At 49.6% G+C, this 24,736-nt stretch overlaps 2 protein-coding genes across 3 annotated transcripts in view; one reads left to right on the top strand and one right to left on the bottom strand.

Annotated features, from left to right (window-relative positions):
* Positions 1 to 11,573, top strand: part of LOC121594828 (protein zer-1 homolog) — a 19,414-nt gene extending 7,841 nt beyond the window's left edge. The window contains exons 3-12 of the mRNA XM_041918530.1: positions 5,422 to 6,022; positions 6,102 to 6,323; positions 6,407 to 6,609; positions 6,701 to 6,872; positions 6,958 to 7,119; positions 7,245 to 7,406; positions 7,487 to 7,636; positions 7,710 to 7,955; positions 8,052 to 10,427; positions 10,547 to 11,573. Coding sequence (XP_041774464.1) covers positions 5,422 to 6,022; positions 6,102 to 6,323; positions 6,407 to 6,609; positions 6,701 to 6,872; positions 6,958 to 7,119; positions 7,245 to 7,406; positions 7,487 to 7,636; positions 7,710 to 7,955; positions 8,052 to 8,267 — 2,134 coding nt within the window. The 3' untranslated portion in view covers positions 8,268 to 10,427; positions 10,547 to 11,573. The remainder of the gene's footprint in view (positions 1 to 5,421; positions 6,023 to 6,101; positions 6,324 to 6,406; positions 6,610 to 6,700; positions 6,873 to 6,957; positions 7,120 to 7,244; positions 7,407 to 7,486; positions 7,637 to 7,709; positions 7,956 to 8,051; positions 10,428 to 10,546) is intronic.
* On the bottom strand, positions 11,529 to 24,736 carry LOC121594827 (insulin-like growth factor-binding protein complex acid labile subunit). Of its 2 annotated transcripts, none has more exons than XM_041918528.1 (5): positions 24,593 to 24,736; positions 22,297 to 22,842; positions 14,006 to 15,023; positions 13,728 to 13,926; positions 11,529 to 13,648 (listed from the first exon to the last, which is right to left on the bottom strand). In XM_041918528.1, exons 2-5 carry the CDS (start codon positions 22,596 to 22,598, stop codon positions 12,609 to 12,611), a joined length of 2,559 nt encoding a protein of 852 aa, XP_041774462.1. In that variant the 5' UTR covers positions 22,599 to 22,842; positions 24,593 to 24,736; the 3' UTR covers positions 11,529 to 12,608. The 2 variants fall into 2 exon arrangements, with proteins under 2 accessions (XP_041774462.1, XP_041774463.1); XM_041918529.1 differs by lacking the exon at positions 24,593 to 24,736 and adding an exon at positions 24,476 to 24,554.

The following is a 24,736-nucleotide window of genomic DNA, read 5'->3' as shown; positions in this document are numbered from 1 at the left end:
GATTGGCAGTTCACCCCCAAATTGCTATCCTAATTAGCACAAGGCCAGACACGGCCAACAAGTAACCGGGCAAAGTCCCAGTTCTCCGCTTGCAAACCCGTGTAAATGATGGTATTTTCGGTTCTGTCGCTATTCCTCGTTTCACCCTCGTCGCAAAGTTCGCACAACACACTTCCCACATTCGTCGTTAGTGTATGTTTATTTGTTGTCTATTTGAGTTATCCCGGCCCAAACCATGCACATACATATGTCGTGCACGGGCACGGCTGTCACAATTCATTCAACCCAAAAAGAAAGTTGGCAGCGAGAGCTCTATTCATAGAACTCGCGAAAGATACTGTATAATGCTGTTGTGTGTTGTTCTTTGATCTGTGTGTTTGGGTGTGGTGGTTCCCGCCGCCGCCGTCAGGGGCAAGGAAAAGTCACGACAATCTTTATTGCGCGTTCTACTATTTTGCCAATAGCACTAGAAGAGCAGAGCTTGTCCGCGCTCATGTCGTCCCCCCAAAAGCACATGACGTATAGACTTGCCTCTGTTTTGTTTTGAAATGTACCCAGTGACCCTTGGTCGTCCGCGGTTGGGCACATGTGTCTTGTGGTGGGTTGTGCGGCATATGGCCACGAGTCTTGTAAAAAGAGCCCAGATTGGATATTTAAGATTTGTTTTTAATGTCTTTTGTATGTGTGCAAGCACTTTTTGCTAGATTGGTTGTGGTTCACACGTTCATCATTGTTGTGTTTATTACCTAAATGACTTTTTAATGCTTACTTCAGTCCTGTTAATGATACGAAACCAATCGCGGTCCGCAACGAGATGTGAACGCACGACCTGCACTGTGTTAGAACAAAGGCTTACCCACTGCGCCATCATGCCATCTGTCTCGAGCGTGTGCAGCAACACAATAAAAACGAATACTGATGCTATTCGGGGAAGAATTAATGGCTTACACAAGGACCCTTTATCTAGTACCTTCTTGCCGTAGAAGTAATGAAATCGTTAAAACAGGAATAATTAAATCGTGTAGCAATACATCACTGGTATGGCGTTCTTAACGATAATATGCCCTTTCTCCTTCCCCAGTGCCAGTAATTGCAAATAAATGAACACACAATCGAGGTTTTGCCATTACCAAATGATATCGTCTATAGGCAACGGCAGTAAAGCAAAGGTTTGCATAGGCCTTTTGGCAATTTGTAAAACATTCCAATTCCTCCACCATCACCCGGAGGCAACATTTCTTAAGGCATACGCGGTTTGGCTCTGCTCGCTTAGCAGCACGTTAGAATGTGTTTCGAGAACAATCAAATTGCCGCGGTTGGTTGGCCATTCGAGCGGAAAGTGAAGCAACCGTACGTTGATTTCAAATTCGTATGCCCGTGTTGTTTTTGGCCGTGTTCGTGGTGGGATTGCTCCCCATTGCTGCCAATGCAGGAAATGTTTGTTCTTTCAAAACTGTTTCCTTCGTGCCAAAAGCGAGCGAGTTTGCTTGTTTTACACTGCACTGGTACACTGGTTACTGGTGTGTGTAGATTAGAATTGGAAGTTGCGAGTCTGCTGCTGCCAAAAGTGGTCGCAACGGTGCGCTTCGCTTGAGCGATAATTAATGTCCCCTGTTGTCCTTGCTCCTTGCAGCCCAAGCGATAATCGTATCATAAGAAGCAAAGATGGAGAGGACCGCTGCTTGCGTCTGTGTACCGTCAGTGAATGTGTGTGGTTCTGATTACATAAGCCTTAAACCGGGCAGCGCCACAGGGAGTACGTGCTCCTTTCGGCTCAAGATAGATCGCAAAGCAAGCAAAGCAAGAGAGTGGAAGAAGTGCTAGAAAAACATAGTTAAACATTTGGCGGGCGCGATAAGCTATGTCAATGAACTTCTTCGCCCAGCGATCATCATTTCTCTCTACTAATCGCTTTGCACATGCTGGCCGGGCCGCCGCCATTGCAAGGAAGCGAACCAATTTTCTTGCGACTGATTGCGCCTCAAATGTCACGCTTCTCTGTGCCGCTGGTGCCTGACGAAGAAGACGAATTACAGTTGATGCTGTGCTGTGATCGTGCGCAATTGTCATTGTCACAAATCGACCTTTTGGGGTAGAGGAGGGAGATGATGGTGGTATGGGGTAGTCGGTCCATGTGAGCGTTGCGCTGTGTTTCGCTACAATTGGTCATATTGTCGGATTGCTGGTCGGCTGATGGTTGGCGGCGACAGGAAGAAGGTGGATATGATGGGACGTCGTAGCGCACTAGCTCAACCTTCAAACAAGGCAATGAATACGCTCCACACACACAGAGGCAGACGCAAGTAGCGAGGCGGCTGGCCTCGTGACAGGGTGACAGAGGGCTGGCTGGCTGGCTCGGTCTCGGTTGTGCACTTGAAAATGGTAAATTGACGGTGTGACGTTTTTGCGCGAATGGAGAATGTCATCCCCGTGTGACGCCAGAGTTATTGAAGCTGGCCGGGTAGAAGAGGGAGGGGGGCTTGATGGCTTGGCGTTGTTGGTAAATGGAGAACAAGCGTAGCTAGTAGCCTGCTGCTTGCTATTGGTGCTGAGCGAGCCCGGCGTTGTTCACGGTTCGTGCATCACATTGTTGCGTACGGCGGTGTGATCTTGCTTCTTGTTGTTCACCCGCTTCTCTGGTTGTCATCATTGTTTGTGACAATCGGGTTTAAGGTCGAGAATCTCCAATTTCAAATTCACAAGTTTTAACTGCAACGTCTTTGTTTAGAGGAAAAGGTAAATGAGAGAGGCATTTGGTATGAGCGACTCCTCTATTTGGATATTCGCTTGGGCGCCCTAAGGCTTTGGTCCAAAAGATATGGACTTTTACGAACTATCGTGGTGCTCTGAACCATTGTGCATAGATTCTACGATAAAATTCATTCCTTTTGGAGGCTGTTTTGCAATACACATTAGGAGATTAATGGATGAATGATGTAATTGAGCTTACTTTGTGCAGATACTGAAGAAGAAATTCAGTAGACATCAGGCACGCGAATGTCACTTCAGAGGGCCAAAGCCTCGCTAAAGTCTCACAGACAACATCAACAACATTGGATATGAGCACTTCCAGCAGTCGTAACTGTTGTGCTATTTCTCTGAAGTAGACACACTCCACTCCGGACCATTCTATCTGAACCAGATCCGGTTACGGTGGGTAAATAAGAGTTGAAAGTTTCAACAAAGCCACGCTCACGATCACACGATCACGCAAACAAGATGTCGAATCAGCAGGTACACCAGTAAGCCCACCTTTGCCACCTTTGCACCAGATTAAGCCCCCCCAAAACCACTTGATGTGAGTGTAATACACATGCTCGCGCTTTTCGTCTGCGAGATACAATGTATGCATCGTTACTTATGACTCAACCCTGGCATGTTCCTATCGGCACCAATTTTTGTTTTGTTTTTGGTACTCTTGTTCCACTCGTGTACGTGTGGGAGGGGGCACGCATGTGAAATTCACGTGTGGTCTTAATTTAATCATGTCCGCGGTACGTGCTCCTCGCGGGAAGTGCAAACATCCCCAGTGGCAACAGCAACCTTGCGCACATCCCGCTGCCCGGCCCAGCATGATAAGAGAGTGGTGCGAGCCCAAGGAGTGCTTCGGCAAACATCAGCAACACCTTTGGAACCTTGTGGAAGACATTGGTTTCTGAGAGTGCTTTACCAAAAAAAAAACCGGTAATCAAACCTTGATCGTTGGTTGGGTGTGTGTGTGTGTTTATTGTTGTTTGGCAAAAAACAACATTGTACAGAATTGATTATTAAATCAAGGAGACAGTGTCGTTATCAATGCAGAGTTTACGGCCTATTCCGGATATTGGCATGTGGCATTGGAATTAAATTAAAAGGTGAACGACGCGGGAATTCAGGTGTTGCTTGTGCCCTGCTCTTTGCTTAAGTAGATCGGTGGAGAGAGCAGCCCGGTAGACTCTTCGATGGGAACTCACTGTCCTCAGGCAGAAATTGAATCTATTAGTTTTGGAAGCTGTTGTTCCTTATTGCTTATTGTGGATGCTTTGCTAATAATCGTTGTTTGCTTGTTCGGTTGCGCTTAAACATCAGCCTTGTTATGGCGATGAGGCACACCACCGGACTCACAAGCCTGTTGTATTGATTAAATGAATTAATTTCTTCTCTCTCTCTGTTTCTTTTTCCACTGCGCCTCATCAGCTAAACGATAAGCTAGCCGTGTTTGGGCTGCTAACATCACTAATCAAACCATTTCAATCATTAGCTTTGGGCATCATCATTGCAGTGATTTCCACGGTAGCTTAATTGATTTACTCTTTCTCTCTGCCAGCACGGTTTTGAACCGTTTTCCATTGCAATCCTCTCAGCTGGCAGTTCCGCCTTGGGTTTCCTTTCGGTCGATTGAAAATTTCGTTTGTGCGTGGCTGTATATAGGTGTATGTGTGTGTGTGTGTGGGCAAGGTCATGGGAAATGAATGATGATTACGACCGCGAAATATTATGAGGTGTCGGAGGGGTTTTTTTTTTATAAATTTTTCCCGTTGACCTTCTCGGTTGATCGTTTGTTGTTTCGTCGTCGTCGCATATTTTCGCGAGCCGTTGAGCAAAAATAACACACACACGCGTGTGGTGGTGTGAGTGAGGAAGAGGAGGGCGAGTAAGTGGCCGCTTGTTTTTGCACAGGCGGAGTTTTTTTTTGTAACGCTTTTTCGTTACAGTCCGTCAGATCGCGAAATTTACTGCACCCTAATGATGTCATGTGGCGCTTTGTTTCGCTGCCTCGGTTTGGTTGTCTTTAAATCTTGCGGATGCGCTAAATGATGACGTACTGTTTTTCTTGGCACAAAACGGTGTACAGCATTTTGGTTGGAAGAATACATTATTTTGGCTGCTTCAAGGTGGAAATTTGATGATGCACGAGAGAGAGAGAGAGAGAGAGAGAGAGAGAGAGAGGGTTGGAACATTCATCCCATCTTTTATGGCTCTGACAGTGTGAAATTAATCTATTTGTGGAATCAAGAGCTTCTCGTCGCCGTCTTTTGTGGTTTTGTGATTTGTGATTTAACGGAGCAAAGCAAACGCTTGCTTGCTTGCCTGTTGTGCATTCTTGATGGGCCAAATACGCCCGGCTTGTGGTCTGCCCGACCGACCTGCCAGCTAAGAACCGACGACATTCCAAAGCTCCGTTCCCTGCAGCACACAGACATGGTAGTACATTGGTATGAAATTGAACAAAATGACAAAAATAGCTGCGCCAAACGTGTTCCAGCTGTTTTGCATATTTTTAGCATGTGAATGTTGTGAATGTGTGTGAATGTGTGATTCGTGCAGGCGCGGGATTGAATCCTTCCTATTGGGGCGAAAGAGCCAATGCAGAGCTGAGATGAAGCTCCATGTGTTTTAATTAATTCGTTTTTTTTTCTTTTTGTTCCAACCGTTTTACAGATTCCTCCGCTACCAGCAGGATTGCGGGCAGGACATCAACGATCGCTTCATCCAGATATTCCGCGACACGGAGAAGACGCCGCTGCGCCATGTCAGCCTGCGCAACAGCACGATCACGAACGAGGGCATGCGCATACTGCTGCGGCACCAGCTGAACTCGCTGTCGATGTGGTACTGCAACAAGATCACGACCGCGTCCTGGAACATCCTGATCGAGCACTGCCGGCAGCTGCGGTCGCTCGAGCTCGGCCGGTTCGTCGACATGCTGAAGCACAGCGAGCCGAACGAGAAGACGCCGATCGACTTCCAGCTGCTGCTGCCCCGGCTGCAGCGCCTGAAGCTGAACGGGGTGGTGCTGCAGCCGACGATCCAGTTCAGCCACCTGACCGAGCTGAGCCACCTCGACCTGACCGCGTGCATCTTTGCCGAGTTCAGCCTGAAGGCGCTGGTCGACCTGCCGAACCTGCGGACGCTCATCCTGTTCAACGTTTGGCCGCTCGAGCACGAGTTTCCCACGCTGTGCAAGCTGAAGAATCTCGAAACGCTCGACCTGTCCGTGTCGCGGGCGAACGTCGACGGCAACTATCTAACGCCTAACAAAGTATGTCGACGGCTTGTGCCTGCCCGAAAACTGGATGACTGTATTTTTACTAACTCTTACTCTCTCGCTTGCGCACCAGTTGCTAGCAAATTTAGTTGAGAATCTACCAAAACTGCGGCACCTCGACATCTCTGGAACGAATCTGGCCGGCGATGGGGTAGCCGAACGGGCCGGCTCGTGCACCGGCAGCAGCTCGGACATCCCGGGCCTGGTGAGCCGCGTGGACCGGCCGCTAGACTTTCTCGGCATCTACTACACCTCCCATTCGGCGTGCAAATGGCACGACATCCCGGCGCTAAGGGTAAGTACGATACACACAAAATGTGAATTATGCCTTAGAAGGAGGGCAGGAGACTGACGAAACACTTTTTGGGACTGTTTTAGATCGCGGGTGAAGCAACGGAGGAGCAGATACTGGTGGCGGCCGTCGCCTACCAGGACCGGCACGAGCTGCTGACGAAGGTACTGAACGACCTGTACCATCTGCTGCGGTTCGAGACGTGCAAACAGATACACAAGGCGCTGGATGTCGTGCTGTCCGCGATGGACAAGCACATACGCGTGAAGAACATTCAGATCAGTGGCAGGTACGTTTTGGGGACGGCAGGAGAATGAGATGAAAGTAAGAAGAGTTTGCTAGTAACATTGCCGCCACTTTCTCTACCACTCGCTCGCCAGTGCCACCCTGTTCTACATCGTGAAGGGAAGGGAAAAGATGAAGTTTGGCGTGCCGCTGAAAAACCACATCATCCACACGCTGCTGAACGGGATGTCCACGCACCTGACGGACGATACGATGATGCGGAATGGCTGCCTAACGCTGTGCCAGTTCAACATACCGCTCGACGTGGTACGTGCTGCTCTATCTCTGTCTTGTAATGAAACGACAACAATCGTTCACATCACTCCGTGTTGTTACTCCGTTACTTTTGCAGATGTTTGAGTACGAGCGGTTGGTTCAAATTTTGCTACACGGCGTATCGTACCGCGAGCAGGAAGGGTTCGTGCAGCGCATCGCCATCTATCTGCTGAACTCGCTCGCCTGCCAGGTGGACGGCAGCCAGAAGCTGTTTCTGGGCGATCTAGGTGCTATATCGGTAAGCGGTTTGGTTTGCGTTGACTCATCGGCACTCGTTACCTCGCTATTGCTGTGTGGTTCCTTATGCTTTCTCTCTCGCTCTCTCTCTCTCTCTCTCTCTTTGCACATTCCCCCGGTACGTAGACGATGTTGAACTTGATCAACGATCGATTGTCGAGGCGCGTCTTTGACGACGTGATGGAAGTCGCCTGGTCGACGATGTGGAATGTGACCGACGAGACGGCCAAGAACTGCGAGCGGTTTCTGGACGGGCGCGGCATGGAATATTTCCTCGGCTGTCTAAAGGTGGCTGTCGAAGGTGCAACATACCAGGCTGTTTCTGTATTTACAATCGATGTTTGTTTCCTTTCTTCCTGCCCTGGCAGCTATTCCCCGATCGGGACGACCTGTTGCGCAACATGATGGGTCTGCTGGGCAATGTGGCGGAGGTGAAGGAGCTGCGGCCACGCCTGATGACGACCGAGTTCATAACCGAGTTTTCCGATCTGCTCGACTCGTCCAGCGACGGTATTGAGGTATGAAGGGCAGCGCCGCGTTTCAATTGGAGCAATCTTTGACCTTCATTTTCCTTTTGCTTCCTCCTTGCAGGTTAGTTACAATGCCGCCGGTGTGCTGGCCCACATCGCCTCGGACGGGGCGGACGCCTGGACCATCGCGCGACCGACCCGGTACAGCGTGCTGGTGCGCATGGTGGAAGCGATCGAGCGGTGGGATCTGTCGGCGGAGCGGAACATCAACTATCGCAGCTTCGAGCCGATCCTCGGGTTGATTCGCTGCTACCATACGCCCCAGTGTCAGCATTGGGCCGTCTGGGCGCTGGCGAATCTAACCAAAGTAAGTTCCCTGGCCGCGTCGGGCAACCGAATTGGTGGGAGTGTCAGTTTTGGCTAACGGACGCTCGTTTCTTGCTTTTTTTTTCTTGTGGCACAGGTCTACCCAACCAAGTACTGCAGGGTGGTGGAGCAGGAGCACGGTGTTGAGCTGCTGCAGGAGCTGATCGATCATCCGCAGCCGTACCCGCGGCTCAAGGAGCTGGCCCAGATAGTGCTGACGCACTGTCGCAATCTGAGCGAGCCGATGACCGGTTCCGCGACCGACGGCAGCACCAACACGACCGACCCGAACGTGATGGAGCTGGACGGTTAATGGAATCGTTCGGGTTGTATGTTTGTTGCCCCAGCCCCCCCTCCCAAAAAAACAAAAAAAACACCCCACTTTACAGCAGAGCCAACCATCGGAGGAGCAAAGCGCTATAGGGCACCTAGTGTAGCATCAGAAGTGATATGTTAGAGAGCGTGTAAAGGCATGCAAAAGCAGCAGCGGCAGCAGCAGGTTTGGGGCTTGTATTTGTTGTGGCCCTTGTGGTCTCAGAACTCCTTTAGAAGTTGTGCGACACCGTCGGAAGGTTAAAGCGGAGGTTGACTATTTAGGCAGTTACAGTCTGGAAGCGAAATAAAAATGTCAGTTACCCCACCCGTGAAGAAGGCAATGGGAGTGTGGCTGCTGGGGTTGGATGATGACGGTTGCCCAGGGCAACCGGAAATGCAACGCACAGCACTCGTTACACAGTCGCTTGAGCGGTGGTAGGCTTTTCTTGTGTGTGTGTAGCGCGCCTTCGGTTTTTGGCGGGTTTTGCTGGGCCCTTCGTTTAGTGAGCCCGATTTCTTTTCCCACAGCTGATTGGGAGGATTGCAGTGGTACAAAAGGGCAAAAGGCCATCAGCAGCGTGCTGTGTGGGTGTGTGTGGGGGGGGGGGGGGCTCAGGTTAATTGTATAGGAGAGGGGAGGCGATTTTCCATCCCGCGCAGTGTGGCCGCCACCACGGCTTCCGCTTTTGTTTTTGGTGTAGAATTGATGCTTGATTATGGTTTTCGATACGATTTTCCCTCTCCCTCTCCCCTTTTTTTCGCGTGTACATAGTGTATGTGTGTGTGTGTGTGTGTGTGTGTGTGTGAAGGAGTTTAGTATACAACGTGTGTGGGTTAAGCGGGAAAGAGTTGAAACAGTGTGCGAACGCGTCGCCGCTTGTACCGAGTGTGCGTCAGTGTGTCTGAGATTGTAAAGGCAGTGCAGGGAGAGAGAGAGAGCGGGCTAGTGGAGAGGACAGGCAGGAAGAAAAAACACAACAACCGTGTTAAAGGTGATATAGTCGAATATCGAATGCGGAAAATAGTGCGAAAGGATGCAAAAGGCTTTAGCGGGATATGTGATGGAAATACAGTAAAAAAAGCACGTGTTTTTGCAATGTTTGTCGCTTGCGGGACAGACACCAGCACAACACCACCTAGATAGAGAGAGCATTCTTGGTTTTTTTCCCCCGTCCGGTTACGTTTTTTGTTTGTTGATTTTGTTTAGCTGCTTGCTCTGCTTGCGGGATTTGTTGTGTGTGCGCGTCATCTTTTCGCGCACAAATCGTGCTTTCAGTCCAACTAACAAAAGCGCTACAGGCATTGTATGTGTAGTATATAGGCAAGCAGATGATATTATGTATTTTAAAGTATGGTACTTCGAGCCGATCTTAGTTCACTTTCTCTCTATTAAGATCGGTTTGCGTTGTTTTGCGTTGACAGAGCAGTGTATAGGGGTGGGTTTTGGATCGTTCGCGTCATCGTCAAGGTGTGACGTTCGTGCTGCCGTAGCCGAACGCCTGACGAGCAGTAGCAGTAGGCTCTGCTGATTGCGTTGCAGTGTACAGCGTTACGTAACTTTGTCACTGCCACGCATTTCACAGGCGGAGTGGAACTAACGAAACTAGCTCACCCACAATCCAAAGTGTTTACAGCGCTTCTAGCGCAAGCCAGTTGCAAAAGGTTGGTTATTTAGTGATTCTAGTAGGACCGGCATCATCGGGCCACCCAGCACCGCTGGTGTCCGGGGACGGTGCGGGATGATGAAAGCAACGTGAAGTTTACTCTAAAGCAAAACGCCTGTTAAAAAAAGCCGGAAAAGATCGCATAAGATAATGGAACGAAAAACAGCAACAGCAACAACAACAATAAAAATATTAAGAACATTTTTCGAAATAACCGAAACCGAACCGAAAGGTGTGTTGTGTTGGTGGTGTTTGGATGTGTGCAACGGAAAGAAGAGAAGACCACCACTGGAAGAGTAACAACGTGGTAGAGAAATTTGGAGTTTTTTTTCAGTTTCGGGATTCGAACCAGTAAGCGACTGAAGCGTGTGGCGAGCTAGTTGGAATAAGTAAAATGATGTCCTGGCACCAGAAGAGATCACGAATCACAGCACGATGATATTCATCTGTTGTAAGAAAGAACTACCCAGAAGACGCAGTGCAGCACAATAAAGGTAAGCATGGATTTGTTTTTAATCCTATAAATTGTTTGATTTTTTTTATTTAGTAGCTAATTCAACTTACAAATTGTATGTAAAACACTCCTTCCTTTATGTATTCACGAACCGGTTAGAAAATTGAAGCTCAATAGCAGTTAGCCAAGACACAAACCAAAACGTTACGTTAAGTTGCGTTACGCTACGAGACGGGCCACTTGTATACAATCGAATTGTACAAAACCGGTACACTACAACCGGTTGGACTAATTCAAACTTCAAACAGCAGCAACAACGGCAACAGCCAAAACAACAAGCGGTGGTTTGATTTCCTTAACTTTTTATTTGCAATTCAATTCACTTTTAACTGTAGAAGCAATACATCGCGAAACCACGTTGCACGCACGTTTGTGCGGCACCAAACACACACACACACACACGCGGTGTCTTGGCCGTTATTAGCCGTCGCTTTGAAATGCACATTTGCGTTCTGTCAATACTAGGTCGTCTGCTGGAAGAGGAGCCCCGTTTAGTTTTTTTGCGTTTCGGAGGGAAGCAGAGTGGTGTGTGTGTGTGTGTGATTGCTCCAAAATGCACCTAAATCATCGTACAAAATAATTACAACTCTCTGATAATAGCAGCCTAGCATTCTTGCCTAATGCATGCTTCTCCTACCCGCCTACTGTTGTGACCTTCTCTTCCTTAAATTTGTTGTTATGATCGTGTGTGTTGGGTTTGCCTTCCCTTTTTTTGCTTTGCCAACTCCTCTCCTAACTTTTCCCTTTTACAGTACTACGTATGCGTGTGTCTGCGTGTGCTATCGATAATAATAGTAGTAATCATTATTATTATTATTATATTAAAGTCATTAATATCCTCTCACTAGTCGCTAGTAAGAATATCATTAACATTACAAAAAAATGAAGAAGATTATTAGTGTCAACTTGCTCAAACTGGGGCTGTAGTAAATTGTTCATCTCTACTGTGATTTTTCAAAAGGAGAGCTTGTGCGTTCTCTGCTCATTATTGTTGCGTTTTTATCTCTTGCTGTATCTAGCAGAATATGCATTTTTAATATATACTATTATTGTTTTCCTTTTCTTTTCTTTTATTTTTTTACTGGCTTTATCATTCACTACTTTTTGCCATGGGAAGTCGCTAAAACCGTTTTAGAACAAGCTAAAAAAAAAAAGGAAAAAAGATCGTATTTCCCTACACCACTGTCTGTCCTCTAACCGAAGCAAGCTCAATTTTTAAGTCATGCCAACTGAATGGGATGCAAAGATGAAAATTAGCGTGAAAAGAGGAATATAGTTGAATTAACCTACTCATTAGGACAGTTTGGCTTAAATCTGTATGCAATCAGATGGCACGTTAACAACATATTGCGAAACAGCATGCGACTCCAAGCACAGGTCAAATGTCACCGTATCGGTCGCAGCTGCTTCTTCGCTAGTTTTGTTTTGAAAGGGATAATACGCTTACACACACCCACACTCACACACATACGCAGAGGACAATTTCAAGCGTCGTATTACTTAAGCTGCTACATGATAGTTCGTTACTCTCCACCACACGATACTGACTAATTCATACACACCACACATTCACTCGCACACATTCACCATCACACGCACGCATGCACAAACACACACTCACACATTTTACTACACAAGAATTCCTTTGGGTCGTGAAGAACGGCATTTGAATAATTTAAAATTGCCTTCATCATCTACAATGCGCAACAAACAAAAAATTGGAGAGATTAAAAAAAAACGAACTCTTTGCGAAATCTCTCTCCCTCTCTTTTCCTCCCTCTATCGTCGTTACTGTCAAGTGTTCGTGTCCATCTCGAGATCGAGTTCGATCTCTAGTATAACTCTGTTTCTCTCTCTCTCTCGCTCTCTCTCTCTACCGCCAGAAATCGTTCAGTCATTATCATCCTAAGCTAAACAGCCCTGGCCCTAGATAGCCCTAAAACACTCACACACACTCAAACGCACACTCCAAAACTACCACATGCTCTCTTTCTATCTCTCTCTATCTCGCTCTCGCGCCGCCACTGATCGAATGATCGTCGCCATTTTGGACGCGCAGCGCGCCATCTTCGTCACAGTAAAGCACGCGCTCGCAACACGTGCTCCTTTTGCGTGTACTCTGCCTGTGCCTGCCTTACCGCACCAGTGCCTCCCATCCACCTCACTGCAGATCACTTTCCAGCTCCACGTGCTGGTCTTGCTGCGTTTCCGGCGGCTCCTCCTCCGGTTCCGTCGCCAGCCCTTGCGCTTTGTCCAGCGGCAGCGGCAGCACCTCCGGCGGCAGCACCAAAATGGCGGACGAGGAAGCCAATCCCGCCCCGCCGTAGCTGCCATCGTCGTGGATCAGGTTCTTAAACTCCAGGATGGTCTGCATGGTGGTGGTGGTGGTAGTCGGGACAGTGGGCGATCCGTCGTGTCCACTGTCCGACGCGCTGCCATCCTCGGACCCGCCCGCTGCCGAACGTCCGACATCGTTGTTTTCGTCGCGATTTTGTGAAGCTCCGCCGGCCCGATCGTGCTGTTCCGGGCCAGTTTCGTACTTGAGCTCATCGTACGGTTGCTGCTGCGGGATGGTGAGCACACTCACGCCCGGTTCGTCGTCTAGTTCATCCTCGTTGGGGGGTAGCAGCTCGTCGTCGGTAGCGTGCGTCTTCTGGATGGTGTTTGGGAGCGATGATAACGGACCGTTGGTGGAAGGGGACGCTGCCACGCTAACTACACCAGCGGAACCGATCGGTGGATGAGCCGCCACAACGGACACTGGCGGTGGAGGTGGTGGTGGTGCACTGGTCGAAGCTTCGTACAGGATCGGTATGGGTGCGACGGTAGCGAGCGCTAGAGGAACGCCTGGAGGAAGAATCGGAGCTGCAAGCGGGACAGAAGCGGAAGGTACTACCGGTACCGCGGCTGCTGGTGGTGGTGGCGGTGGTGCAACTGCGGCTGCCGCCGGCATGACAAGCGTCGACGGGACGAGAATCTGCACAATTGATGGTGGCTGGATCATGACGTTCGAGGGTACGAGCGGAGCCTGCGGTTTGAGGAGTGGCTGGAGCATCGCGATCGGCGGCTGGATAAAGATCGGCGTCTCGACCGGCATCTGCTGCGGGACGATACAGTGGGCCACCCCGTTCAGGCGGGTGTGGTAGAACTCCATCTGGTTGATCAGCTCCGGGAGCGATTCGTTGCAGAGGACGGGATTTTCTGGAGAAAACAGAGATGAAAGTGCAGGAAGATAGATAGGGATAGGTCGTAAACAATATCCAAAAGAGTTAACACGTACCATCGAGGAATATCTCCAATCGATTGGGCACTCCATGATTACTGCAGCGCGTGTTGGAGACAAGATCCACCGACAACTCCCGGATCATGTTCTTCGAAAGGTCGGCCACGCACAGGATCGGCAAACCGTGGAAGTCCTTGTGCATCGTCGTGAGCTGGTTGTAGGACGCATTCAGTGACTCCAGCGAGGGCAGGAACGTCTACCACAAAAAAAAATGGAGGAAGATGTCGTAAATCAATGTTCTGGGAGAAGATCTCTGGGAAGTATAGCTCTCTTACCTTGGACAGTTCCTCCAATGTCTTGAGCTGATTGAATGACAGATCCAGCCGCTCCAGCTCCTCCATCCCGATCAGGTCGTTCGGCGTGATCGTCTGCAGCTCGTTGTGGGCAACGTTCAGAATGCGCAGATTGTTCAGCCCCATCAGTGCGCCGTCCAGCGACCTGAGCCGGTTGTTGTTCAGCCGCAGCTCGGAAATGATCAGCCCCGAATCGATCATGTTCTCCATCCGGCCGCTCAGCACCTCGATCCGATTGTGGGACAGGTCGAGCAGCCGCAGCTTGCGCAAACCGACCACCTCCTGGAGCGAAAACTCCTGCAGCCGATTCTCGCTAAAGTTCGCATTGATCAGTCCCTTGCAGTTGAGCAGCGAGCCGTTCAGGTTAACCAGCCAATTGCCCGCCAGATTCAACTCCTCCAGCCGTTCCGCTTCGAGAAACTCGTCCCGCCGCAGCTCACTGATCTGGTTGTCCTGGGCGAGCAGCTTCGTCAGATGGGTGGCGCGGGCCAGCAGTCCATCGAGCGACCGGAGCCGATTGCCGGGGACGCACAGGTTGTCGAGATTCTTCAGAAAGCGCAACTCGCCCGGCAGCTGCTCGAGCTGATTGTTCTGGGCGGTGATCATCATCAGATTCGGCGATCCGAGCGGCAGCTCACCGTCCAGCGTGGTCAGATTGTTCTCGTTGATGAACAGCAGCTTCAGCTCGTCCAGATGGCGGATGCTGCCGTTCAGCGAGCGCAGCTGGTTCACGCTGAGCTGCAGCGAGTGAATCGTTTTCGGCAGTGCGTCCGTATCGATGCGCTGCAGCTGATTGTTGCCCATGATCAGATGGCGCAGGTTCTGCAGATGCCGGAACGTGTCGCCGGAGATGTAGCGGATGCGGCTGCGGGCCATATCCAGCGTGCCGAGGTTCGGCATCTGCTCGAACATGTCCGGCGGTATCTCCTCGAGCAGGTTGTCCGCTGCGCTGAACAGATCGAGCCGGGGTAAGTTACGGAACGAGGATACCGGAAGATGACTGACGGGAGGGCGAGAGAACGCGAGATTGTTTTTTTATGTTATTTTAAAATATAAAAACATATCTTTAGGTTAGAAGCAATGCTTCCACGGAGTATGACGAGTATGAGTTTTTAGTACTTGGTTTTAGTACAACACTTTGTAGCAGTGCTTTTGAGTGCCGCCAGGTCCCAGGCGGCTTGTTGTAAGCGGCCGATGGGCGTCAGCAGCAATCAAAGCATCTTGTTGACCTTTCGTTTGCACCAAAATAGTAAACAGGCATGGCGCGATGACAGTACGAGAAGTTACCAGTGTGCATCCCGATCACGCCCGCGGGGAGCCCATTTGTGTTTGTTTTTATTCCCAGTGCGCCTGCCTGCAATGTGAACAAACGCTCATGAATGGACGGTGTGAGCATGGGTCAGTATAAATCAAGCCATCGCTTGATTGCTGTCCGGTTTTGTTCCTTTTTTTCTTCTTCTTCTCTTGTTATTGTTGTTAACCCATCAACATTGAGAACAGTGTAGCAGCCGCCGCATACCGAGCGTCATCCGTGTAGTAGCGGTGTGTCCGCGTGTTAGGCCGTGGGCGTTAAATGGCTTCATAAGTTCTGATTTAATTAATTAATACACTCCAAGTGACGTTCGACGGACGACGGGCTATGCGCTAGGGGCCAGTTGACAAAACTGTGCAACATACTGTGCAACAGTTTGCAACCAACCAACCAAACACGCTCATGCGTTCAGGGGCAATATGTTGCTCGCGCAGTTCTGGTGCGCATCATCATCATGCGCAGCTCCGATCAGGCGCGTGAGGTGCCCTGAACCAATTAACACGATCGTAAATCAGTGCTGAAATTATTAAACATTATTGTTATGGGCTCCCCATAACCCCTCTTTCTCCCCCGCCCAGGCACGCCATCCCGAGGCGCATTCTGCAGCAGAACACGTTCCGATTTGTTACTGCTGATTGATAACGCCGTCCCTTCCGTTCGGTGGTCGGTTTCAACCTCTCCCTCCAATACGATTGGCATACACACACACACACACACACGCGCGTTATCGAGGAAGAAGCGTTCCCTGTCTCTGAGACAGCCACCTCCAACCCGGCCTGCCTGCGTCCCATCAGGCAGCTTTTGGTCGTCGCCGGTTATGGATCGTATAACTTCTTGACGCCATCGAGACGCGCGTAACCTGGCCAGCGCGGGGTGGCGTCTACTGTGGCATAAGAGAGGGGAAGATCTGTGGTTAAGCTGTCCCCGCAAGCCCTCAAAGCTCGTGATGCTCCATTTACCCGCACGGTGACTTCGCGCCCGGGTGGGATTGCTACGCCATATTTTGCTGAATCAATTAGCGAAAAAGTGAAAAGTCTCTTGTTGTGTGGGGTATTCTTGTGAGGAGACTGTTTTGTGGTGGTCGTCATACCATAAAGCAGACGAGCAATGGTGCCAGACAGACGATATTCATAACATTGGCCATATTTTAATCAATGTTTGACAAGACATATAAGGGGTAGTTATCGGTTGTCAACGACATTTTCAAGAACGGGATCTTTCTTTTGCTTATCATTCTCATGTTTATGATAACTGTAGAATGAACACTAACAATAAAACTGTTGCCTGTTGCCGGTATTTTTAATGATCTGTATCGTTCAGGATCGTTATATTACTCCTTGAAGAGATAGAGAGAGAGCTCCCAATCTCACTGAGCTCTGGGATATTGGGGCAGACAATCCTGACTAGCGGTGGGAGTTCGGAATCGGACCTACCCGATTCCGATTCCGATGCGGAGTCGATTTCGGAGTTGGTTCCGGAGCCGATTCCGGAGTTGAATCCGGAGCCGATTTCGGAAACTGATTGCGGACCGACTATCCGGAATCGATTCCAGAAAACTTCGAAGTTAGCCGGAATCGATTCCGACGAAAACTTCATTTTTCTCATCACTAATCCTGAATAATCTCGGAGACATTCGGGACACGGTCCTAGAAGATCTTTCGAGCGTTCAAGATAGACGAGCGTGCAACTAAGGGCGACCTTTGGTCTTTGTGACCTATCCGAAGATCCTGAAGACACAAGGAACATTAACGATATCAAGTCTAGAAGATCCTGTGATAGCTGGAAGGACCTTAAAGTAATTTCAGTCATTCCTAGGACAACCAAAGAACCTTTCAAATTCGCCTGCACCAATTACAATAAATGCAATAAATAAGATTATTGGACTCAGATCAAAACTATCAGCAAATGTTCATACAGGGTTTCCCACGATTTATTGGTTGGATCCCATCAATTTTTAGTGAGTTCCCATATTTTTTTGGTGCGTTCCCACGATTTTTTGGCCGTTTCCCAGAATTTTTTGGTCCCATTGTATTGATATCCAAGCGGAAAATACCAATTTATTATGGGAACGAACCAAAAATCTATGGGATACGACCAAAATATCGTGGGAACGCACCAAAAAATCATGGGATCTGACCAATAAATCGTGGGAAACCCTGTATAACCTTCAGTTGACGCCTTTTCTACGTGCAAGATTCCTGTTCCTCATTCCCACTGGTTAAACATGTCCCTTTTTTCGCAACTGTTTAACTTTAACGCACACACACAAAACACACCCCTAATCCTATGCTACTGCGCCATAGCGTGTAGAGAGAAGAGTGGTCGTTCCTCTTCCGTGCCGTTCCGTTTCGGACTTAGATCGCTCGCAAAGATTCAACACGTTTCCTACGTGAACATAGTCGCTCGCTCTCTCTCTCTCTCTCTCTCTCTCTCTCTCTCTCTCTCTCTCTCTCTCTCTCACACACACACACACACAAACTCACCTTCTCTTCTTGCCCTTTTTCGACTTGGTAAATCTGTTGGTAAAGCGAACGTGCCACAACGGTAAAACGGAACCTCACACGTGGGGAGTGGTGGCACCCATTAACCGCGGTCGCAGCTGATCGTAGCGTCAAGAAGCGTGATAAGTCACACACACACCGTTTGCTTTTCCGTTTTTTTTATGCGCCTCTTCCAACGTTTACCAACCAACCCGGGAGGGGGCCGTTGGTTGGTTTGAGTTTGTTTCAAATTAGAATGACGCGTATCATAAGCGAATATACCTTTCGGGTTCGCGGCCCGAGACCCGATCGATGGTGCGGTGGACTTTCAAGCACGCGGTGAAGCGGAGGGAAGTTCGTTGTTTTGCGTCAGCATTACTCAGCACTGTGTGTGTTTTTTTTCTCTCGAAGGCTATCGATTTGAGCCGATTTGATCGATCCACTCCTGTCATGTCCGTAGTCCTTTTTGCTTCGAAGTGGAAGTTACAATTGGAGTTTCGGTGTGCATTAGAGTGGTTCAGCTCGGTCCGTTGCGAACGAATTTGTTGCGGGTGGCGTTTAGATCACTATCGCTTCAAGGCGTCTATTTCATTTTAGTCGTTTTCTACTGACGTAAATGATGAATTAGTTGCTTTCTATCGTTTAATTCCACTGTCCAGGTATTGCCTTGTTATGTCCAACAAGATACAATCTCGCCAAAACCTTAGACTAAGACCTAATGCCTTTACTGACAAAGCGTGCTCTAGTCAGACAAGGAGATCTGACAATGGATAGACTCGCACCGAATTATGGCATGACTGGATGGAAATAACTTTTTCTAACCATGTCTGGTAAGACCATAAAAGAAAACGAGTCGTGTGGATTATCATCAATTCCCTGTGTTTAGAATGTATCTGCAGCCATGCAGCATGGTCGCAATTATGCGACGCTTTGATGCCGTACGAGGTACAATATCTTGAAGAGATCTTCAATAATCTTCCGGTCTGCGTACGACACTCCTACCACAGTTCCAGTCGGTGCCGTTGCACCTCATTTGATGCAGCAGGGCAAATACAAGAACTCCAAGAACACTTCCGTTGCGACCATTTCTGCTCGCCCTGATCACTATCGGCCAAACCCTTCGCCGTTGGGAAGGCGGGCGCATTGCATTTGCATCAGAACAAACCGTCGCGCGCGATCGTTGCCCACTGGCGGATGCTTCGCTAGCCACATGATGGATAAAACGGACTCTTTGTCGTTCCGTTTCCTGGGAATTGGCTGGCACAGAACCCGGCGGACCCGCTGTGTACACGCTTTCTCGCCGGGGTCAACACCGTCGGGTCAAGTTGGAGAAAATCGAACCCCGGGGACCGCTGTTTAAACGACTGGCTAGCGCCACCACCATCATGTTACCGTGTGCGTGTGGTGCTCGACGATCTTGGCAAGATTTCTCCTCCACGCGCGATGCTGAATGATGCGTGATTGTTTTCTTCTCCAAGTCTCCCGGTCTAGAGCGGGGGGAAGAGCCCAAGAGAGAGAGAGAGGTTCATTTTGTCGGAGTGCCGGGGTTCCACGGGTTCGCCAACATGACCGAGCGACCGAGAGTTGGCATGGCGCCGTGGTGCGCCGTTTGATATGATTTGATTGGAGTCGACCGATAATTGAAATCAATCAATGGTAATTCAATTAAACCCTGTGTCCCGGTCGGTGTCAACTGGTTAGTGCCACTGGACGGTGTGACGATGCGGACCAAACAGCAAACCCCGCGTTTGGTTGGACACCAGCTTTTTGCTTCGTAACGTGTCCGCCCGGTACCATTCTACGCAGTGGTTTCAATACGGACGGCATTCTGCCAGCTTGGGGTAGTTTTGGGTTGCATTGGGTCATGCCTTGAATGTCGTTTTACATATGGGCAGTACACTTTTGTGCTATCAAATCACGAATTTTCTCACAAACAGAGTAGAGTTTGGAGATTTTGCGCTCATTTGGTTGATCTTTTGGTCTCGAACAGTAGCTAAAGGGCGATTAAGCCTCTCTAAGCCAAACCAACATAATCATACACACACTGATCTCCTCTTGTTTGTAATTTCTAAAGACATTGAAGTGTTGTTAAAGTTGGAAGGTCTGAAGCTTGGTTCAAGAGACTGTAGCAATCGGGTAGGTCGTGCAAAATAATTCGAATAAGAGGAATTTGTGATCCAAAGGGGACATCCATTGTTCTTGACCTCGTCGGAGCAGTAAACAATTACTCAGAAATGGCCCTTGATGGTTCTGGTTAATGGAAAAAAACCTTATTTCTGTTATAAGACGGAATCGTGGTTAAAACCGATCCTAAAATCTGGATGGCCACGGTGGCATGGCAAGGTGTACGTATTTATAATGATCGTAGGATCTATAATGATAATTTTGGAGCAGTATCCTAATATCCCAATTTAAATCGAAACTAACAAGGTCGCAAAGGTTTATTTTAATTTCTATTCGCGAGGGACGACGTTGACACATTTAGAAGATTTGGGTTTAATATACTCAAGATTCAAACACAGTTTACAGCATGGAAAGATGTTTTGTGTTTGTTCTTCAATGCAAACGCCAGGTTTTGATATTCGTAGTTGAAGCGAATATATAAAACATGAAATTTAAGAAAAACCCAAGAATTTTTGGATTTTTTAGAGAAGATTTAAGACATGTTGTCTTGGTATTAACAAACAACTGAAAGGAGCATTGCTAGGAGTGAAATATTCGAAGTGTGTTCTGCATAGAAATCGTTAAAAAAAATTTTGCTTCAGTGTAAGCAAATTTCCAAGAATTTCCAAGAGTCGAGTGTTTTTGTTCCTGCTCCCTCAAACCATACGCAAACAAAAACCACAAAGCCCAAAGCGGACGCCTGGTGGGCCGTACACACACGCAGCACCAGATCCAGATGGTACATGCCAACCTCTGTTTGTCAAACTTGAAACCATATTTGATCTCATACAACGCGACCAGCAGCAGCCGCACACCCGAGGTAAAGCGAAAATCAAATTCCCGCTATTACCGTTAACTGTCACAACGTCACAGCAGCAAAAAAAGACCAAAACCGGGGTTTTCCCGCACGAAGAAGAAGCACAAAACCAGCGCGCGCGTAGCTGGTTGGCGTATTTCATTGACAGTGCGACGTGCGGGTGAAATGCTTCGTTCCTGGAAGATGGTGGGTGGGAAAGTATTATTTTCAAACGCATCTTCTCAACGATCGAAACCCACAGGACTGTGGGCTGCCGTGTTTACTTTGTGGCCCGTCAGCCGGGGGGAAAAACCCAACCGAACTGCTCAAATTTCCCATCCATCCATCCATCGGGTGGGTGCTGTGCTGTGCCCCGGGTTGTGGCAGGTAATACGGACGGCAAAAGGCAAGTGCGTGAGACACACACACTAAATCCCTTCCCTAAAAGCAAAGGAGATGAAACACGAGCAAAGGATGAGGGTTGACACGGGTGCAGCTGAATAAATACGACGCAGTCAAAAAGCCAAAAATTAAGGAGCAGGGTAGGCAGGGCAGGGTCGTCCAGGGTTGTCTGACTGCATCTGCCCGTGACTTGTTGTGCTACATGTGTCATGTGCTTGTGTGTTGCAGTTGCCAGTTGGCAGTTTTTGGCCACAGTTTGGCACACTGATAAGGGTGTGAATTGATGTCTAATTAATTCAACCGACGGACGTTTTATTTACAAACTGCGTTGCCGCTGTGGAACATTTGATGCAGCTTTCCTTCTCTAATTTAATGCCAAACGTAACCGTTTGCCGTCGTTCACAGCCACATCGCTCTAACGTCACACGGCTTTCGGGTCCCGGTTGCGTGTGTATTATAGCACCGCGAAACCTGATTCCTCCGCGGCTGGACGCTGTGTGTGTGTGTGTGTCTTTGTTGAAGTGCGCCATCCGTCACAACACGCGTCAACCACAAACGCTGCGCTGCTTCGATAGGTGAGCGTTTGGAGAGTACTCACACACCGCTTAGCAAACTGCGCCACAGACGACCGACGACGACGTCGCGGTGTTGAGAGAGTGTTGTTGTTTGTTTACAACGCCACGGCTACGCCAGGGTAACGGGCGGATTACGTACGGCAAAGATCGCACTTTTACACAGCCTCCTCTCCTTTAGCGTGTTGGTGATTGCCGCGTGGGTTCCTCCGCCGTGTTATCGGGGACTCTCGGGGACCCTGATAAGCGCACCACCAAAACGATCACTCACCACACATAGGATGAGCGTGCGTGTGTGTGCGCGCGATTCAATGATCCTTCCTGAGCGTGATCCCGAGAACGCCACCGTTATCTATTGATCGGATCGGGGCAATCGTTTGATGCGCGTCATGCGCGCCAACGTCAATTGCGCTCCAATCGGCAGCGGGGGAGAATTTGCCAATCAATCAACAACAACGCCCCAGCGCCTGTAGCGGACTTTCAGCAAGTTAGTTTCCCAGGGAATTTCCACCCCAGCTCCACCCCCCCCCTCCCCCTTCTATGCTTACCTCAGATTGTCAAAGTTTATCCGCAGCGATTTGATGTTCATGTTCATCTCCCAGAACGAAAGCGCGGCCAGATCGAGCAGCTGCGAGTGGGAAATCGTCAGCCAGATGTTGTGATCCTCGGTGAAGCGGTCCTGCAGCGCGTTCACTACCTGCCCGAACGACTCCATCTGCTCGCACTTCACGTCGATGTTGTTCGCGAACAGACCGGGCGAACAGGTGCAGGGCGATATTTCGCGCCGCACCGCACAGTTCAGCGAGGCCGAAGCCGTCATGCCGATGATCGTGTACAGCAGCGTCGCCATCGCTGCTGCTGCTGAGTTTTCTCGATGTTCGGATAGGAGAGTTTTGACACTTTTTTTTGTTGGGATTGTTTCAAACACAAAAAAGCAATCAACACTGGTGAGAGTATAGAGTTGGACGCCACACTATCACTATCGTTAGTTTGTGTCACACGCGCTGGACACACTTGCGCACAGAAACGCACACTCGCGTGCACGCAGAAATTTGGACACTTTTGCACTTTAAAATCTAGAAAGTGAGAGAGGGCTAGGAAAGAAAGCAACACTTCAATTAAAAACCTGTAACACTCACACAAACACACACACACACACACGGGCAAACGAAAGGATAGTGAGCTCGACCTCTAAACAATTCCACCGAAGGCTCACGGAGCGTTCACTTTCACCCTACTCTACACACATTGAGTGTTCTGGTTATACCAACACATTCTGCTGGACTTGGGTCCACACAAAGCCACCAGCCGAGGCACCAGCTGATCGGCAGCTGATCGGGTCGCTCGGGTACCGCGCCATCGACAGAGCGGGAAGCTGCCGGAAGAGTCTCGCGACGCGCGCGTTCGATCTGTACTCTGGCGCAGCAACGGGCGTTTGGGCGCGTTCACTCTCGAGATTATACGCGCGCGCGCGCTTACACCACTGCTCGGCACTGTGTGTGCTTTTCTGCCGATTAGTGGCGTGCCCCGCGTTCGGTTTGATGACTTGGCGCAAACCGCTCAACCGCCCTGCCAATCACTCCGCATGTAGTGCGCGAGATCGTGGTGTAGTTGTGTCGTGCATTACAATCTTTTTTGCTCGTCTTCGGGACCGCCCTCCCTGTCCAAGGCATGCAAATGCATGCATGCATGCCTGTACACCACCCCAGGGGCTCACGGGGCGCGGTGTTTACGTTTTTACGAGCCCGCTTGGTTTGCTTGGCTCAGCGATAATCCGCAAAGCGGAGCGGTAATAACGCGAAGCCCTCACACGACCACCGGGGCCAAACCACGATCGTCTAGCGCCACCACGAGCGATCGCTCTCACACACACACACGATCACCCAATACTACCGCGGCGGAGGGCTGGAAAGAAGGACAACAAACAATAAAAAGGCAGCGCCGGCGGCTACCGATTCGATTATTTTGCCTCACTCGCAGAAGGAGTCCAATTTCTGCAGTCCAAAGCAGCTCATATTATTGCCCCTAACGGTCTCTCAAAACAACACCCTCTTCTTCCCCTCTAAGCAAAATGGAGGAGGAAGAGTTGAAAGAATTAGAAGGGAAGAAAAGCATGGAAAATACCAAAAAACGGGGACTTTCACCCATACCCATCCCAAAGGAGAGAGAGAGAGAGAGAGCAAGGGAAGGAGAGTCTAATGATCAAGAATCTTCCAACTTCAGCACTGTGGTCCGTGTGTGTGTGTGTATGTTGGTGCGTGTGTGTCACTGGCGGGTCTGATAAGACGCCGTCGTCTAGACACACACGCACGGGAAGATTTCAATGTCTCTTTTCCTTCGGGAAGTCTTGGCATTGCCAATCGAGATTTGCAAATAGATGAATCACTCGGCGCAACGTGCCTTATCCGCAACACTACCGCGAAGCGAACTTAACTCGCTCTCTCGCTCGCTTTCGCTTGTGCGAAAAGCAACACCCTTCAAAACCAAACCGTTCACCTCCGATCGAAGATCGCACTTTGCTTGTCTCTGTGGTCGTCCGCCCGCGGAGGGTTCGGGCGTTACGGCCGATCGCGCTGGAACAACTCTCACGACTCACGGTTGACCCGAACTCCCGATAAGCGGCGTAACGCCGCCGGCCTGCTTTGCCCTGCCTTTGCCTTCCCCCCCCCCCACTGTTTGTCACACCGGGCACCGGGCACCGGGCCTTCTCATCACCGATCACCGTACCATGTAACACGCACACACAGACACACTCACTGGCGCCTCCGCACAAGTCAATTTGTCCGTTATCACCAACGGCGGAAGGTGCGAGACGGGAAGGCCCTTTCGGGGTAGAACCGTTACCGTTGTAACGCTCAGTGCGTAACGACGCGACTGTGCCCGTACTGCTGCTGCTGCTGCTGCTGCTGCTGCTGCTGCTGCTACTGATGATGCTGCGGACCACGGACGGCCGATGTCTGCATCCTACCACGTTCTCAATACGATTGA

Source organism: Anopheles merus, chromosome 2L, assembly GCF_017562075.2.
Source record: "Anopheles merus strain MAF chromosome 2L, AmerM5.1, whole genome shotgun sequence".
NCBI lineage: Eukaryota > Metazoa > Arthropoda > Insecta > Diptera > Culicidae > Anopheles > Anopheles merus.
This window is presented reverse-complemented; position numbering and strand designations above follow the sequence as displayed.

Coding starts and splice junctions, on each gene's coding strand:
- LOC121594827 (XM_041918528.1), bottom strand. CDS start 22,598: ATGGCGACGCTGCTGTACACGATCATCGGCATGACGGCTTCGGCCTCG. Junction 15,024..22,296: donor ATAAACTTTGACAATCTGAG/GTAAGCATAGAA, acceptor CCCTCCCGTCAG/TCATCTTCCGGTATCCTCGT. Junction 13,649..13,727: donor ATTGGAGATATTCCTCGATG/GTACGTGTTAAC, acceptor TGTTTTCTCCAG/AAAATCCCGTCCTCTGCAAC.